Source organism: Thermobia domestica, chromosome 1 (assembly GCF_964235325.1).
Source record: "Thermobia domestica chromosome 1, izTheDome1.hap1.1, whole genome shotgun sequence".
Lineage (NCBI taxonomy): Eukaryota > Metazoa > Arthropoda > Insecta > Zygentoma > Lepismatidae > Thermobia > Thermobia domestica.
In genome coordinates this window covers 5,340,090-5,360,411 of record NC_137454.1, presented here as the reverse complement: position 1 = coordinate 5,360,411, position 20,322 = coordinate 5,340,090, and the positions used below count along the sequence as shown (strand labels likewise).

The following is a 20,322-nucleotide window of genomic DNA, read 5'->3' as shown; positions in this document are numbered from 1 at the left end:
GTCGTTTTCCTATGGGTCTTCCAGTCAAGACTTTGAAAGCGTTTCTACTTTCTCCCATTCTAGCTACATGACCTGCCCATCTAAGCCTCCTAGACTTGACGACTCTAACAATGTTGGGTAAACCGTATAAACTATGTAGTTCCTCGTTATGAAGTTTCCGCCATTCCCCATTCTCGTTCCTCTTGGATCCGAATATTCTTCTCAGGATCCTGTTCTCAAATACTTTCAGTCTATGTTCTTCCCTCAGAGTAAGCGACCATGTTTCACAACTATACAGAGCAACAGGCATGATTATCGTTTTATATATTTTAAGCTTCAAATTCTTCGACAGAATTCGCGACGACAAGAGATTTTGAACCGAATAGTAACACGAATTCCCTGCTTTTAGTCGACATTTAATTTCTTCGTGAATATGATTTTCGTCTGTTAATATTGATCCTAAATATTTGAAAGTATCCACTTTATCAAAAGTATTATTTAATATTTTAACGCCCCCACAATTTGCCGTATTACGGTCCCGACGCATTTCCATGTATTTAGTTTTCTCTGCATTTACTTCTAAACCCATGTCCCTGCAAGCATTTAATAAGATCTCTGCATTTATTTCCACTGTTCTCCTATCATCCCCTATTAAATTTACATTATCAGCATATGCCATAACCTGGTGAATACCTTTCAACTCTAGGTCCTGGTTGCTATCTTTGATTTTCCTTATGGCGTATTCTAGCACAAAGTTAAATAATAATGGCGAGAACGCATCTCCTTGTTTTAGGCCATTTTCGACGTGAAAGCTCGTGGACAAAAATTTTCCTACCCGGACTTTACTTTGGGATTCACCTAAACATATCTTAATTAATCTAATTAGCTTTCTCGGTATTCCAAGTTCTGTAAGAACGTTGTATAATGTTTCTCTCCTAACCGAGCCGTAAGCCTTTCTAAAATCAATAAATAGTTGATGTACCGGTGTATTGTATTCCCACTTGTTTTCGAGTATTTGGCGAATGGTAAATATTTGGTCGATAGTTGATCGATTTTGTCTAAATCCGAATTGATAACCTACAATAATTTCATCTGCGTATGGGGTCAATCTTGCTAATAGAATATTTAAAAGGAGTTTATAGGATTTTGACAGAAGAGAAATGCCTCGATAATTATTACAATCAGTTTTGTCGCCTTTCTTCTGAATTGGAACAATAATTGATTCTTTCCACTCTTGTGGCAATTCTTCCTTATTCCAGATAAGGAGAATGAGTTTGTGTATCTCGCTCCACAATTTTTCGCCTCCAGGTAAAATTAACTCAGCCGCAATTTCATCCACAGCCGGAGATTTGTGTTTCTTTTATTTCTTTATAGCGGCTTCTACTTCTATTCGATTGGGTTCTGGAATATACGGTTCTGCGGTGTGTATCTCCTTTTCTCGACGCACGTTAGTTTTTGGCTGCGTGTTCAGCAAATGGTCAAAGAAATCTTTCCATCTATTTAAGAGGCTATCCGTATCAGTGAGAACTGTTCCGTCAGCTTACTTTAATATATAAGCACAAGGTTGATAGCCTTTTTTAAATTCGCTGATCCCCTTATACGTGTCCCGAATGTTTTTATTTTTACTATTATCTTCAAGTTCCTTAATTTTAGCTTTCAAAAAATCGCGTTTCTTTGTTCTAAAAGTTTTGGAAGTTTCCCGCCTGATATCTGCGAAATTTTGTAAAGTTATTTCATTCGGATTTTGTAGCCACCGTAATTTTGCCTGTTTTCTCTTCTCTGCTAGTTTAATGCATTCTTGGTCGAACGATGGTTTGTTCCTACGTATTTCCGCATGTCCCAATTTCCCTATTGCTGAACTTTTAATGCTATCTCTAATTTCAATCCTAGTATCCTCAACACTAGAACACTCCGAGTCTTCTAAAACCGAGAATCTACTTTAAACTTCGATCTGGTATTCCTCTCTTACCTGACTCTCTTCTAATTTCTTTAAATTAAATATCTCCGTTTTTGGACATTGAATATTGCCTTTATTGAACGATAATCTCTCCCGTATTATCGCTACTACCAGGTAGTGATCAGTGTCACAATCAGCCCCTCTAAACGCCCGGACGTCAATTATGCTAGATTGCCTTCTTCTATCTACTAAAACGTGATCAATTTGATTATGTGTTTTTCCGTCTGGTTATGTCCAAGTGTATTTATGAACGTCGCGATGTGGGAATTTTGTACTCTTTACGATTATTTTTTTGGATGTTGCAAAGTTCACGAGTCTAACACCGTTATCATTACTTTCGTTATGCAAACTTTCGTTCCCTATAATCGGTTTGAAAATATCCTCTCGTCCTACCTTCGCATTGAAATCCCGTCATAGAATCTTCATGTGGTATCGCGGGTGTTGGTCAAGTATCCGTTCCACTTCTTCGTAAAATCTATCTTTTATATCGTCACACTTATCTTCAGTTGGAGCATGTACATTTAAAACAATAATATCACACCACCGTCCCTTAAGAGTAATAAACGAAAGTCTGTCAGTAACAAATTCAACCCGTTTAATTGCTGGTAATATACGTTTATGAACGAAAAACCCTGTTCCTAACTGGTGATTTTTATTTCCTTCCCTGTAAAAGAACGTAAAATTTCCGGAATTCTCAGATCCATTTCCTTCCCACCTAACTTCCTGAACTCCTACTAGGTCCATCCTGTATTTCTCTAACTCACTCATAACAGATTTTAACGCGCCTGCCCTATAAAGACTTCTAATATTCCATGTTCCATAGCTCATGTCCGTTTTCTTTTGCTGAGGTCGTGCCAAGTTATCCTTCCTTGTCCGAGGCTTTTGTGAATGTTTCTGAACACATACCTTTTTTTACAGGATGAGGGTGTTAGCCTTACCCAAACCTCCAAGCTGGAGGACCACTCCTAGTCGTCTGTCCGCGACTGTTTATTCAGTGTATTCGCAGCAAACCTCTATATCTAGAGGCCTTCTCCTCGATCCGCAACCTGAGGACGCGCCTGCCGTGGTGACAGGAACCCACGTTACACAGTAAAAGTTATAAAAGGGAGAAAGAGGTCAAATAATTTAAATTTTTTAATACATACATTTAACTTTAGATCTTTCCCAATCCCTAAGGGAGACTTAGGAGGACAGGCGCGCAGAAATAAGAGTTTGTCCTGCACCCAATATATTGCATATCCGCCACTAATATCAGTACAACTTACTTCTTTACAACATAGAAGGGTACTGTTAGGGTCACAAAATGCTTTTCGTTTCATCGTTCATATATCGTTTTCTGTTTCGTCCAATTTTAATGTACGTAATTGAATGCAGTCCAATATATTACATTCGTTGCGACTAGTAATAAAAGAGACAACGTTGTATGCGGCTGGCTAAACTGAATGAAAATAATGCATTAATGCCTGCTCTATTTCATTCGTAATTTGGATTGCATGGCCATTCAATGTAAAGCAACCTCATAACAAATGCTAAACTTTTATTTTAATAAAGCTCCAGATCTGGCTTGTGCATTTTCCTATAGAGTATTCTGAGTTTAAAATAAATGTTTCCTGTGCTATTTTATGACAGAGTTTATTCCTTTGCGCATTCTTTCAGATTGTTTGCGATTATTAAGTGCATTGATTGATCCATTGTTTCACTTCTTATAGTGGTATGAATCGAATATAGCAATTAGGGTATAGTGTTAAACTGTGTTCACCAGGACATGGCATATGCTGATGATGTAAATTTAATAGCGGATGATAGGAGAACAATAGAAACGCAGCGGTTTTGTTAAACTTTTGCCATTACATGGGTTTAGAAGTAAATGCAGAGTAAACTAAATACATGGTATTTCGGCGGGATCATAGTACTTCAAATTATGGGTCCCTTAGAATATAATATAATGCTTCTTATGAAGTGGATAGTTTCAAATATCTAAGATCAATATTGACAAACGAAAATTATATTCAGGAACAAATTAAATGTCGATTAAAAGCAATGAATTCGTGTTATTATTCAATTCAATATCTCTTGTAGTTGCGAATTCTGTTAAGGAATTTAAAGCTTAAAGTATATAAAAGGATAATCTTTCCTGTTGTTGTGTATGGTTCCGAAATATGGTCGCTTACTTGAGGGAAGGACATAGATAGAAAGTATTTGAGAACTAGATTCTGAGACGAATTTTCGGACCCAAGCGAACGGGAACGGGGAGTTGCGGTAACTTCATAATGTGGAACTACATAATTCATACGTCTTACCAAACATTGTTAGGGTCATGAAGGAGGCTTAGGTAGGCAGGACATCTAGCTAGGACGGAAGAAAGTATAAAAGCTTTCAAAGACCAATCGGTAAACGACCATTAGGAAGACTTAGATTAGAAACAGATTAGAGGACAGTATTAAGATGGATATCGCAGAAATAGGAATACAAAGTAGAAACTGAATACAGTTAACTAAAGTTATAAGTCCGTGGAGAGCTTTTGTGTACGAATCATTGAATCCCTTGGTTCCAAAGACCATACAGTTAGTTTTATGGTAGTATGTCTGGGATTTGATTTCCTTAATTATATTATAATAAATCAAATGGATAATTTCGGTTGATACGTCTTTTAGGTCGAGCACACACATAAAATATGTAGTTAATCATTTTATAGTTGATTGTTTATGCAATATTTACATCATTTGATTACAAAAGCAATCCCACTTTACTTTAGATAGTCCTATCTACGTGTTTATTTGAAATATCCTTTAAAAAAGCGAATATCTTAACTTCCTTCTTATGCTTATGCAGTTCGTTAAACGGGAAAGACATAAGTAAAGCTGGGTGAGGCCTGGCTTCGTTAGTAACAAGATAACACTCTCTTATTACTGAAACATCATTAAGAGTTGAGAGTAATAAATATTAGTTTCGACCTTTACTATGTTGTATGACATTATGGAGCATGTATTTGTTGTAATTGAATGTTAAAATTAGAACATGTTATTTGATTTGTATCAAAGATTTCTATACAAATATCAGAGGAAGCTATTACAACATTACTCTCCAAAAAATATGTAAAATGTTCATACGTCGTTCAAATTGCAGAAATAGAAAAATATACTGCAAAATAAATATTTTTATGAAGTGATTGGAGATTGACAACTTCGCATCAAACATTTATGTCACTATTGTCTATATATGAGATATTTAATTTTGCTGTACTTTTATTATTACACCCTCCCTTACAATTATTTCAAAATTCAATGCTAATGTCTTGACGAAACACTTTATATCTTTTATTAAAGAAGTCCTCTTAAGTATGGCAGTATGTTGATGCATCTTCAGCGATGTAATTGTATATTTAAAAGACATTAGGATCGAATTCTAAGGCTTTGGATCGTAAGCCAAAGGTATGCTGATAAGAAACGAAAACAATTAAAAATTATGGTTTTGAAGCATGGCTTCAGGTGAACAGAAGTCTCATTACCTTGGTAATTCAGTAAAACCTGAAGATAAAATTCTGCTTTTAACACATATTCAATTTACTAATTTTTTTCACTTGCAGATTGATGCAGGTTCTGAGCCCACAATTTTCATCCCTGACAGTTAGATTTTCACTTCGCTGATTTTTTGTTGGGTAGTTGGTTCCTGAGCAATAGGGTTGGAACGAGAGGAGGATTACAATTCATCAGAGCATTAACAATTTCACTTTGAACAGTTTTAGACTGACTTAGAGACAGGGATCAGAGGCTGTAAGCTGCAATTTTGAGTATCTTGTTCTGTTTTTATGCTACCTGGTTCTATCTTAATTGCACTTAAAGTGAATTTTCCCATTAATATAAAAATCATGAGACTTCAGTTAGCATAACTACCGCGTTGGATTGTCTAGTATATGTACATTTGTAGATTTTTGCATTCATTTCTCATTTTGTTAGAATAATCTCTTTCGATGTTACTACCACGAAGTTTGCGTTTGGTAGTAAGAACTACTTCTTTTGTTTTATCTCTTAAAAACTTAGACACGGTAGGTCGATTTTCTAAACGTTATTTTCCGTACTATGTGAGTCTGCACTATCTCATTGGATCTCAATTGAATTTTTAATACATAGTCTACGTATTTGTCAATTGTTGGTTTTACGTAAGGAGAAGAATAACAAAAATTAGTTATTCTATCTTGTCTCTCTGTTCATTTCGCTGATATAGATTTAGCGTGACTTTGTTTAAACCCAGTAAAATGTGTTTCAATATTTGTAGAACAATTTTATATTTCTATTTATTAAAAACCTTTGAAATAAGTCGTCTTGCTATGCGACTTTCATTTCCTCAAGAAAACCATTTTAAGTTGCTTCTTAAACAAATTCCAAAGAAATATTGTCATCTAATCTAAATGGTATTTGTAGGAATGAGACTTGTCTCGAAACCGTCCTTAAATATATATGCTACGTAGATAGCATTTTCTACTGTCTATGCGTTCCTTATATATATCGTAGATATTAACTTGTTTTTATAATTGCATGTATTTTTAATATTTGTATGTATATTGTATATTTACTAGTTTTAATTTTCAAAAGGTTTTATGTATTCGTAGGAGAGTTTCTTGGGTTTCTTGGGTTATTCCAAGTAACGTTTTTAGTTATTGCATTCTTCTTGCACCACGGTTTGCTTCTGCGTGTTTCCGTGTACCTCACCTTTTTGTATTCCGTGTACCTCACCTTTTAGCCTCAACGTTTTGTACTTTCAATTGTTAACCTCAGCAGGCTTCAAATATGTTCGTATTCAACCATGAAAGCCCTAGTCAATGCACTCTAGCATTCAGCCACATACATAGAACATTACTGCTTATCCTTACACATTAGCTTGATGCTGTAAGACGTTCTACGTTTATAATATGAATTCAAACTTTGAGTCACTTTCATGAAATTTATATCGCCAACTCCTTAAGGGAATTTTTTCGACATCCCAGGAACGCACCACGCAGGGACTGACAGTTCTTTTTTATAATTATCGTATTATACGTGAAATTGTATTTCAAAAGTATTAGTTATACATTCCAAAATACATAGTAATTGGTTTGCTGGACATTAGAGATCCAGTCCAATACTAAAAAAGTTTAAACAAATGAAAACCAAAAGGAAATATTACTTGCTTGAACAAGGTACAGAATCATTAGTTTCATTAGAAGAAAGAATATATTTTTCACCTCCTAGTAATTGCATTGGAATAACCTCATGTAAGTTTGGAATATAAAATTAATGTAATTACTGGTCATCTTTTAATAAATTTTAACTTTGTTTTTCTATAATATTTACATTGCCATTGTATATTATATTGTAATTGAACTTATATTTTGTATGATATTCAGGAGACGTATGTACAATTGTTGGATGGGGAAATGTAAAAGAAGGGCTAAAAAATCGTTCGGATCCAAACTCGTACAAGGTACCAGATGTACTTCAGAAAGCAAATGTTATTGTACAGAATATTGACGACTGCGCTTTAAGAAGTAATCTCCCTGTTTTTGATTATCATATTTGCTTAGGGGAACCTGCCAAACAAACAGGAATTTGTGGGGTAAGTTTTCTATTTTATAAGTTTGATATCCCTATGTAGATTACAAACTATATATCTCTACAAGCATACATACATTACACTATGTTTGTTTTAACAAAGTTATAAATCTTAAAGATTAAAGAATTCTGCAATTTCTAATATGAAATGTCTCAGAGAAACGAAGAACGACTTTTAGGACTTTTGTTGCAGTCATAAGAGTTTATTTGAAAGGCAGCAATGCATTTTGCTTATGCGTTGCACATATTGAGATAATGATAACGAATACAGGTATAGGCAAACTTAGAAGCTAGAGTTTACGTGGAATCTAAAATAGAATATGATTTATCTGAGTAACACTAGGTATCATAAATATCTCATATCTTCAATTTATTAATCTATTACTTTTAGGATTGTAAGAAGTTTAAAAGTGTAACTATGTTTCTATTTTTAAAGAAGTCCCTAATAAGCAACAAAATTGGACCATTCTGGTGAAATATATTAATAACAAATTACAGTTTTTTTGCAAAATATCTATTGACTTCCGATAAATCATGAATACTTTTGGATAACAGCAGAAATTAATGTGTAAGATGTTATTATTATTTATTTTATGTTTGTTTTTCTTTATTCTTAGTTATCATTATACCTATATTTAATTAGAATTCCAATTAAATCTGTAAAGTTTAATAGGGATCCATAGATCGTTCTTCAACGTTTAGACAAACATAAAACGATTTATTGATTCTGATTTTGGACAATTTTCCGCATGTCACTGAATTTTTTGTACAGGAATGTCCAATCTAAGATTACATGAAACAGAAATAAACGAAATTTGATTTTCTAAAAATTTACATAAGCTACCTGAATACGAAATTTATAATGAACTTTATAATCCGTGATTGTTTTCTACGTGATTGATAAATATGTTGGTCGCCTAATTATAAAGGCTTATGAACTGAACTTACAGAAAAACACACTAGAAAGAAATACTTAAACAAATCCAGGTATACGCACAATTTCATCTCCCACATTTGATGCATTTATTGCTTCATTTTTTAAGCAATTGTGTACTAGAAGCAACACACGCATCAAATTTATTAGATGGAAACTGTCGCCGATCATTTGAAAGTGAATATGACAGAACTATAAAATAAAGTAAATAGATAGTCATCATTTTGTTATAAAATTATATGGTGAGCAGATTTTATCTTATTCTGAAAGGTTATCGTCGAATATACTCGGCTTAAAGGAGTACTCTGATTAGCCAAATCCAATAGACCTCAACACTTTATCTCTCTACAAGCGACGTTTTTTTCATCGCCTCAATGGCGAAATCGGAAGAGCACTCGGCTAGTAATAAAAAGTTGGTGTTTCGTGCCCTCCACCCGCCACGGCAGTAATTTTTTTGTTTAAAGTGTTTTTTTCTAGATTTGGCATAATGTAAGCACATTACGCATATACGTAGGCGATTTAACATATTTTGAGGGAGTAATTGTGTGGTTCATTAACGCTTACGGCACTTCTCAACACCGGTTTGTGTTAAAGACGTAACACACCCCCTGTGTTAAACGCCAACACCGCGGGGTATGAGTTGAACTAACACCGCATAGTGCTAGTCACGCTGGAACCACTGCCCTGTGTTAAAATTGAGTTGAATTAACACAACCATTTTTTCCTTTGTATATGTTTCAGAAAAATTGTGTCAGATCTCGTTTGATGAAATGAACATTCTCCAAAAATTTGTTATGACAAACGGACTGATACTGTATATGGACCTTCTAAACAGGTGTTAGTGGTGATGGTTCGAGAATTAGTGGGTAAATGGAAACAACCAATATATTTTGATTTCGATATTAGTTTTACAAAAACATTGACTCAATTGTCCAAGCTCAAGAAGAAATAGGGTATCCTGTGGTTGTTGCAGTATCAAATCTTGGAGGACCAGATAGACGTCTTTGGAAAGAGGAATAACAATGAGTAACACGTCATATCGTAATCCTTTCGACACCTGAGAAATATATTCCTTTTCACCGATATTCCTCACATGATTAAGTTATTAAGGAACCATTTCTTAGATGAAGGCTATGTATCACAATCAGGGGAGAAAATTCCAAAAATCCTATTAGTAGCTCTTTCGAAATATGACTGTAATGAAATGAAAACATGTACAAGCTTCGTGACATTCAAACTAACGTTCATGGAACGAACACTCAGTGCGTGAAATATGCAACAGAAATTTTTTCGGAAAGTATTGCAAAGGCATTGTATGAGTATCCAAAGGAAGAAGCATTATCGAACTTCCTTTCGGCTGTAGATAATTTTTTGATGTTTTTAATTCACGCATACCTTTCGATTTCAGGAAGCCCTTAAGAAGTGCTTTTGGGAATTCTATTCAATCCTAATTAAGTATTTTGTCACAAATGCTAAATCTTATGTTAGGTATAAGGAAAGTAGGAAGCAATAATATTTTGCGATTTCAGGAAGGCATTCCTATATCTAGTAAATTTTTAATATCTTTATTCGAAAAGTCAAAAGTAAATATGGTATACAACGAATAAAGTTAACCAGGGCTGCTTAGTGAATCTATGTTCGCAGATGCACTTTGCTGGTGGACAGTATGATCATCTTACACTAGTTGAAGTTATGTATCGATTAAGAAAACGAATTTTAAGTCGCAATGTTTCCGCTGTAAGTTCAAATTTGAATGTGAGTGAAGACAGTGACGAGCCGCATGTTTCCTCCGAGTTTTATGTATCACTATTGAAAGAATCACAGAGTATAGTTGAGAACCTCGAACATAAATCTGGTGAATGTTCAAGTAGTAATTATGCAATTGAACATGAAGGGCTTCATCGGAACTCTGTACACGGAACGCTGGAGGAAAATAGTGATAAGAACATAAACACGTCAAATGAAGGTTTGTTGTATATAGCTATATATATAGATTTCAAAGTAGGTAAAAAATATCCAGAATTATGCATAGAGAACAAGAAAATAAACGACGATAAAGTTTCATGGTTGTCGTTTCTCTCTAGAGGTAGTCTTGTGCGCCCATCGAAGAAATTTTATGAAGATGCAATGTTCGTGAAAAGAGACATTTTGAAGTTTCATGGTTCAACATCATTTCGACAAAGGGCAAAAGTTGCGGGAACCCTATACGAATTGATATCGCGCAAGATGCCACATGTGCCACTTAGTGTAATCGAAAGATTTATAAGATTAATAAACAATGTTAGTTCACCAAGTCACGCTCAACAACAGAAAATGAAAAAGGTAATGAAGTAGTCGCACAATGAAGCTTAACGTATCGACATAACATCGAAAGAGAGGGTACGTTCTTCATTTAATATTTCTTGCAAAAAAAAAACATTTAGTAGAATATTTTTCAACCTTAAGCATTTTTTGTAAATATAACAAGTCAATTCAAATTTCTTACGCAAATCTTTTTTTTAGAAATTTGTTAATTACTTCTCATTTACTCATTTGACATTCATTCAAGGGCGCCGATTTCTCTGTAAATTTGTGGGGGGCATTCGGATGCAGAAGGTATATATATGAAGATTTTAAGACAAACTGCACTCAAACTATGCAAAATATTGTATACTCATAAATATAATAGGAGACCCACATGAGTTTTCTATAAGTAGCATTTTTCCGTTACATCTTAATTTTCGGGGAAATCTACCCCCATGGACTATCACCTGGCTACGTCCCTGTCACCAAGATACAAATAGAATTGCTTAGATAGCTGAAGGATGGAAGTGATCCGCATCCTCAGTATTTTGCATCTTATTTTTAATAATAAAAACGTAACTAAATGTGGTGATCTGGGCGAATATTGTAAAGTTAACATTATCCAAAGTCCAAACTAGGAAATTATTTACATTTGTTCCTATTTCGTTTCTTTCATCCGAAATTTTTGAGCTATTATCCTCTTTCCATAGAATTTCCAAGGTGGTAAAATCTCCGCATTTCAATAGGCGCGAGAAATGTCTTCCGCAAGCTTTCCGTGCCCCTTAGCTTGCTTCTTGTTGCCACTTGACGTCACGAACACATCACACATCACGTGACAGGGTACGACCCCAGCCTTGTATAAAGCAGTCTTGGAATAGACTACTTACTTAAACAGGTCTTTGAAAAAACACTGGTCTTCACCGTGCTTGCAATACTGGAATGTCCCTTGGTTCGTCCCTGAGTTAATTCCCTGTGTGACTTGCGACAAACGTTCGGATGTAGCTCACCCAAAGATGTTTCCCTCAAAAACAATTTTGTTGAAATTTGCGATGGTTCTCTACAAAATAAATCAACAGCACAAATATCTTCACGTTAAGAAGGTGGGGGTCCCTTAATGAAATGTTCATGGGAACCGAGTAGTTCTCTAAAGGAAGATATAATATGTTGGCCACTAAATCAATCCTTGCCTTTAAATGTTTAAGTTCATTAATTCTCATAATAAATACAAGCTCTAGATTTTCCACCCCAAAAAATTTAATCGATACACTCGATTTTTTAATTTAATGGGAATCCTCACACCTTGTTCTAACGTTAACTTTTGTTTATCTATCCCTACAACAGTAAACTTTTCATTAAACACTTGCACAGGGTATTTTAAATTTTGATTCCCTCTCAAACTTTTGTTTATCAATAAGCGAAGCTAATGAACACGTGTCTAGTCCACCTCACCTACGAGTTCCAAGCACAAAAGCATCGACAAAAGCTGCAATTAGTTTTCCTGAAGCCTTATTTTCATTTGTTTTAATATCCGCTGTATTTCTATCAACAGATTTTCGGGGTGTTATTCTTCCCTCTCCATGAACTTGTCTCAAAATACGAGAGTTCTTACTACTTTCATTATAAGAAGGTGACGAACTAAAAACATTTAAGATCCCATTTTCTACACCATTCCGAGACTGATACTTGATTCCCTTTAAAATCACCACTGTGCTTTAAATTACTCAATGGTCTAGATGTATAATTTTTGTTTTTATATTGTCAGTTTGAGAAACGTGATTATAAACACCGTCACTCACATTTGAGTGTTCATGTTCAATATTAACTACCGAGGTGCGAACGTCTTACCTCTCCATAGGAAATGCATACTGCTGCTGATCACTGATATACCAGTACTTATAGTAGTAGTATGAGTTAGTTACTCTAGCTCCTTTCCTCCACCCAGTACTTTTGGTAAATATTATTTAACAGAGGTTAGTGCAAATACAATTCTAAAATAAGTTTGGGCAGGGTGCGTTGCGCATAAGCTTTTATGACATTTAAAATCATAAAAACTATCTCTAATTACCTGCAATATAATCCTATACAAAATACAGTTACCGCGTGTTAATTTCCAGCTGATAAGCTTTCATTTGACACATGAATCATTAAAATCGGTTAAAAATTAACTTTAAAAACTCAACGAGAAGGAATGTATAGAATTTAGTTTGGATATTCTATCTACATAAATTTTAGAAAAATACTGTAGTTGAAACTTTTCCTTTAGACTTTAAAAATGGTGATGTCATTACGTTTCAAGCAGATAAAAATTCAGGTTTCCAAGAAGGACAATTACTATATGTGTGTACGTAGAAAGATAACTTAAATGATTTTCTACATAATAAACAGGATGTATTCTGTTAAGTGTAAGGAATCAACAGATAAGAAGAAAAATACCATTAGAATAGAACAAACAAAGAATGGAAGAGTTATTATAAAATATTTGTTCTGTATGTGATGTTACTAAATATCAATGCGTTAAAAAGAAAGATTGACTAGAAGAAGGTAAAGGTATTAGAGAAGACATTATAGAAGAAATGTCTATATTCACAAACCTTCCAGAAAGATTTACCCTAAATTAAGTGTTACTGTTAAAGGCATAGATGATGTATAGCAAGCAGATCTTGTAGAAAGGGATAGTGGAGTATTAAAAGGTGTTTCCAAGTTAAACAAAGGCTACAAGTATTTGCTAACGATTATATATATATTCTCAAAATATGTGTTTGCTGTTCCTGTTAAAGATAAGAGCGGTAAGAATGTTACAGAAGCGTTTGAATCAATATTAAAAATTAGAAAACCTAGTAAGTTAAAAACTGATCAAGGCAAAGAGTTTTACAATAAAGATTTTAAGAAGTTGATGGAGGAAAATAAGATTAATCATTACTCAACCTGTAGTGGTAAGAAAGCTTTTGTTGTTGAGAGATTTATTAGAACACTTAAAAAAATATGTGGAAGAAGTTTACAATACAAGGGAATTATAAATGAATAGAGATATTACCAACACTAGTTAGCGAATATAATAATCAAATTCATACAACAAATAGTTTGAAGCCTATAGAAGTTAACAAGAAGAATGAGCGAACAATATTGGAGAAAGTTTATCAAAAGAATATAAGCGTGTTAAACCCAAATACAAATTAGTCGATCATGTTCGTATAAGCAAATCGAAAGGGTTATTTGAGAAAGGATATACACCTAATTGGTCAACAGAAGTATTTGTTATTAGCGAAGTTATTCCACCTAATCCACCTACGTATAGAATTAGAGATTTAGAAGAAGATGATATGCAAAGTAGATTTTACGAACCAGAACTATTAAAGATTAAACTTAAAGATGAATACTTGGTGAACAAGGTCCTAAGAAAGAAAGATGACAAAGTATACGTTAAATGGTTAGGATTTGATGATTCACATAATAGCTGGATAGATAAAAGTAATGTTGTAATGTAAATATAAATGTTGTCTTTTATGGTTATAAAAGGCTAGTATGAATAAAAGTTTGAATGAGATATGTTAGGAAATAATTATTGGTATGGTTTATTTGGAGATTTTAAACCGATTACAAATAAGAACACAGGCTACTTCAACGCTTCTAAGTTGTGTCAAAGAGGCGGTAAAAGGATTGATTACTGGTTAGAAAATAAATATTCAAAATAGTTATTAGATTACTACAAGAAACATCGAAGTTCCCAGGATTCCGTCCACTTCAGGAACTCAGTTTACACAGTAAAACTAGCTGGTAACGAAATAAAGTTAAAAAATTAGTTTTTATACAATAAATACGAGTACTATGAGTAGTTCTCTTCGTTCAAACGCTATTTGTTACGAACAGATAAAAAACAATAATTGGAATGGTATTTTTGAAGATTTTAAACTGATTGTGGATAGAATTACATGATACTTCAATGCTAGTAAGTTGTTTCTAGGTGGTGGTAAGAGGTTCGATCACTGGTTAGAAAATAAACAATCAAAAGAACTAATACGGTACTCTGATGAGAAATCCGACTCCCGGAATTCAAGGAGTCGCTCTAAGTATCTACCAAAGGGTGCAGGAGATACAAAAACAAATGTTATTATCTCCGGAACATAAATTTACAAAAAGATATTTCTCGTATCGCCTTATGGATATCACAAGAATTATATAACAAATTCTATGATATCATTGAAGACTATTGCGTTTCTAGTTTTGAACACATTCAAGAAGGCCAAGAAGAATTGCAATTAAGAATAGGAGAGATAGAACAAACAACACAGAGATTGAAAATTCAAAACGAAGAACTCAAGTCAATAGCTGCAGCACATACGAAAGATCTACGAAAAGTATACAAGCTGGTTATTATTCAAAAAATCTCTCTCCTATTCAACTACAAAAGATAGAAAAGTACGACATAGACAAAAGAGAATGAGTACAGAGCTATGAGAGTTACAGGTATTGCTTTGGAAGAATTCAAGTGTGTAATATAAATACAAGATTGCAATGTCTCCAAGAAAAATATGCCGACCTGACTATCTTGTCTAAAACCAAAGGCCGAAATTCGATTAACCTTCTGAATAAAGCAAAAGAAAAATGTGATTGTGTTATTTCGCATGGTTGGCATGTAGACTTAGCCCTTTCACAGAGGAAGTTGACTTTTGTCGACAGAAACAAAATTTCCTTAACATGCGAATGTCGACTACAGTCGACGTGTTAAAATTTGTTTGTCCGTATCTTTGCTTTGTCGAGAGTAGTCGCCAAAGTTGTACCGTTCATTTTTGTTTGTGTTCTATTGTCTTCGATAAACAATAGAAATCACACAGAAAACCTTTGGCGACTACAATCGACAAAACCAAGATACAGACAAATTTTAACACGTCGACTATAATCGACATTCGCAGGTTAGGGAAATTTTTTTCCGTCGCTTTCCACAGTGAAAGGATTAAAGAATGTGCATGGAGAAGAAGATGATGAGTTTGTTATTGATTTGTTTTTAAGTATAAGAGACAATTAACAATGAGTTTTGTGTTTACATATTTGTAAGGGTATGGGTACTGAGTTTTGGATGTCCATACGAAAAGAAGATTGTTTATATGAATCGGTTAATATCTAATACAATATACAACTTTTATGATTATTATTTTCATAAAAACTTAACAAATTTAAAACTAAAATATGTTACTCAACATCAATCTTCTCTGTTGTTAGTTCCATTCTTCCTCAGAAAAAAACGGATTATCAAAATCTGGATTTCCTTCAGGTTCCTCTTCAGGATATTTATTATTATTGTTGTTATTGTTAAGTATAATAACTGTTCTACACAAAGGACTAGTGTTATTATCTTTTAACCAGGTAAGCATACACTGAACACAGAACATATGTTTACACATAGTTTTACACAATTGAGTTCTTTACAAATTGGACATTCTTCTCAGTTCTCTATTAAACGTAAACCTGTTAAGAGTAGCATTAGTTTGTTTCTGAGGTAATCGTGAATCTGCTTATTTGCTCTTAAGAATTTAAACATATCGATCTTGCCACTGATTTTTATCAGAAGGTCTTCAGAGAATCTTTTTTATCGTAACAAGTGTATATTATCTTGTTTAATTCTAAACCTTTGCTTTCAAACTCAAGAATGATGTTTTCGCATTTATCGTGTGAACTAACATTTGGCCAATAAACTTTTTTTTGATATCTTCTCACGTGTGTTTCACCTAGCTGTGATGTAATAACTTGCCAATCAATAAGAGAATCAAATTCACTTAAGAAGGTGTTAGTTCTTTTCCTGTGATGCATCAACTATTAAAAACTATATTCCAACTGAGTTTGTCTTTAAAGGTTTTTAGGAAGTTTGAGCAAGTCTGTTTTTCAAGAGAGTGTACCCCAATGTAATTATTCTCTGAATTGTGTACAAACGTCAATAGCTTGCTTCTGTGAATACTTACTCCAGTTAATTTTTTCACTGAATAAGAACCAATCAACCTCTTCTTTAAACTCATTAAGAACATCTTCAGTCATTTGTCGAGCATATTCATACGTGTATTAATCCCAATGAATAAGTTGTCTTGTATGTTCTTTATGGTTTAATACGAATTTTGGTTTTAAATGAGGATAACACCGTAAACCATACCTTGGTTAACAGCATTTCTCTCAGGAAAGTTTATCACTATACTTATTAATAATGTTTTCGTGCTTAAGCAAGTCTTTTATTTTTAATAATCTGGCCCAATCGATATGTTCTTCATAATGTTCAATAAAAGAAAGTGATAGTTTATAGGTTGATGTAACTGAAAACCCATGTATCTTGTTTTTGAAGATATGTAGAAAGTCATCGGGTAAGTTCTTTATTTCTGAAATTATTTTCCATTCTCCGAATTTTCGACTATTGAGTACATCTATAACTATATTTCTACAAAGCGGATTTTGAAAGTAGTTTACAATATGTACAGGATTTAATTTTTGGATCATTCCTTTTATAAGTTAATCTTGTTCACTTCCTTGTTGTGAATTTGTAGTAGTTGTTGTTAAAGTCTTATTTTTGTGGTCGTTGATTAAGGTTATTATTTCTGCTTTCCTAAGCGTTGAATAACCATGTATTCAGTTCTCTCTAAAGTATTGCTTAAGTTGGGGGATTGTTTTCCTTTCCATAACCTCGTTTATTGTATGAATTAAATAATAATAGTCATTTTTGCTAAATTTCTATATAATAAATATGGATAAGCAATGTGATTTGATACAAAATAAACTTAACCTTATTCATCAAGAGCATAATCTCATAACAGCACTACTAGAAAAATAAATATTAAAAGAAAAGGAATTGTTATTAAAAGAAAAAGAGAATGGAGTACTAGAAAGATATACACCAGAATCAAATTGGGATAGTGACAAAGAACTTCAGCCTAAAAATGATAGTGATGGACATGATGAGGTAGATTTGAAAAAAAGAATAATAAAAAAGAATTAGTTTTCATTAGATCAATTAGTAACTTTGACGGTTATTTCCATGAAACCCATGTTCTAATACAATATGCGAATAGAAATCGAGATTTTCTACGTCAAATGAATATTAGCTGTTGTATTAGATAACGAAAATGATTAAATTGTGTTTCTGTATAATAAAAACGAGAAAGAAATTATGGATTCAATTAAGCATACTATAGTTGAATTAAAAAACTTATGTAAAGGAAAGGGTATAAAAGGTTATTCTCGATTAAGAAAAGCCGAACTGGTAGACCATGTTAGGCAACATGAAGATGAACAAAACAAATTAAACTTTAGGCAAACATTTCCATTTCAAGAAGACATCTTTGAGAAATCAAAACCTAAGAGATGAGGTATGAAAAGAGGTTTAAAACTGTTTCCATTTAAAGAAGAGATATTTGAAAAAACAAGAGTGAAACCTGAACCAGTACCAATTGATGTAAAGCTCCGATAAACTGCAATTAAATCAAGATTAGAAACATGGAGATTCAAAACAGATTACAAAGAACATGATCCCCTAGAACAATATATCACTTCAATATATCACTTCAACATCAAAGGCTTTAATAAATAGACTAAACGTCAGCTTACAATAACATGGTTCGTTAAAGGTTAATCTCTTGATAAACTGTCAATATAAGAAAGGTAAAGAAATTCAAAAAATTTACTTCAACACTAGCAACAAAGAGGTATTCCAATCAACCAATCTAAAAAAGTTCATAAGTGATGCTAAAAAAATATTGCGAGCAAGAATGGATAAGTTCCAAACTAGAGCTTCTGGATGGGCTCTCAGAAATATAAACTACATAGAGTAAGCTCTTAATAAATATGCACCGTATAGAGGATCATCATACATAGAACTACCAAATGAAATTAAAAGGGAAAAGGCTGTTATCAATGTAAAGAACGAAGATGAAAAATGTTTCTTGTATTCAATTGCTTCAGCATTACAACCTGTTGAAAAACATCCACAACGACCATCAAAGTAGAAGCCTGTTCTTAAAGACCTGGAAGAAAAACTAAATGGTATCGATTACCCTGTAAAACTAAGTGGCATCCCAAAAATTGAAAGACGACTTGATATATCGTGTAACGTTTATACATACAACGAAAAATATGTGGTGTACGTTTTATATCATACTAAAAATCAAAAAGACACTCATGTGCATTTATTGTATGTACAAAAGGAAAATAAGACACACTATTGTTGAATTAAAAACCTAAGTAGATAAATTAGCACACAATAACAAAAAACAGAGCTCGAAAATATTTGGATGATCGATATTTATTATACTTTTACTCGCAAACTGCATTAGATAAACACGAAAAAAATTGTTCTACTCAAGAAGCGGTTAAGATAGAAATGCCACCAGATGATACATACCTTGAATTTCATTACTATCAATATACGATGAAGATACCATTTGTGATTTATGCTGATTTCGAATGTCTATTGCATAAGGTTATTAGTAACGAAGAATGTTATCCAGAAGATGAATCATATAGCAAAAATATCAGCAGCATAAACCATCTGGATTCTGTTACTAAATTGTAAAAAGTGATGTAAGTAAAATAGATCCTGTTGTGTATAGAGGTAAAGATGCAGCTAAGAAGTTCATAAGAATGTTAAAGAAAGAAGCCAGACAAATATCGAACATATATAGAGAAAACAACGAATTACCTTTAACACGTAAACAGTTAAAAGAGTTCAACAAAACTAATTCTTGCACTTACTGTAAAGTAAAATATACTCCAAAACCAAAAACTTAAACATCATGATCATATAAAAGGAGAGTTTGTAGCTGCATTATATAACAACTGTAACTTAAAAGTTAGAATACCTAAGTTTGTACCTGTGCTTATACATAACTTATCAGGATATGACTCATACTTGTTTATAAAAGAACTAGAATGTAATAGAGAGCAAATGGAACTAATCTAGTAACGAACAACGTTATATATATATCATTCAGTAAAAAAGTTGGAACTATCAAATTAAAATTCGTAGATTCATTTAGATTTATGGCATGTAGTTTAGACAAATTATCATCAAACCTAACGAGAGAACAAATGACTCACATACAACACTTCTATCCTATTGAAGGGGAAATTTAACGGTGTAAGAAGAAAAGGTGTTACCCATACAATTATGTAGCTCGAATAAGTTTAGACAGAGACAATTACTACCAAAGTTAAAGTTAATAATCTCGGACAGTACCATGACCTATATCTGAATACTGATATGCTGTTATTAGCAGATGTGTTCATGAACTTTAGAGAAACACGTCTTAAAGCTTATTGAAACATTACCAATCTTCGGATAGAAGAAAGGGTAATGTTATCCTTATTTAGTTGAAATTTTATAACAGACAGACTCTAATCTTAAGTTGTAATACTTATAAATTACTATTTTCTTCATAACTATGAGATGTAGCTTGTATTTGCTAATTGTAGAAATAAAATGCAATTTGAATTGATTTTTTAATATTTGTCACGGCAAACGTTAAGGAAATGGTTGAGGCAAGATTTGACTTTAACAAACTTAGATAGACTTCTTGTGTATACGTTCATGATTGTTTCTGCGGTGATTT

At 33.1% G+C, this 20,322-nt stretch overlaps 1 protein-coding gene across 1 annotated transcript in view; it reads left to right on the top strand.

Moving 5' to 3' along the window:
* Nucleotides 1-20,322, top strand: part of LOC145665842 (fibrinolytic enzyme, isozyme C-like) — a 110,931-nt gene that overhangs the window by 69,019 nt on the left and 21,590 nt on the right. Inside the window, exon 6 of the mRNA XM_081732960.1 lies at nucleotides 7,320-7,528. Coding sequence (XP_081589086.1) covers nucleotides 7,320-7,528 — 209 coding nt within the window. The remainder of the gene's footprint in view (nucleotides 1-7,319; nucleotides 7,529-20,322) is intronic.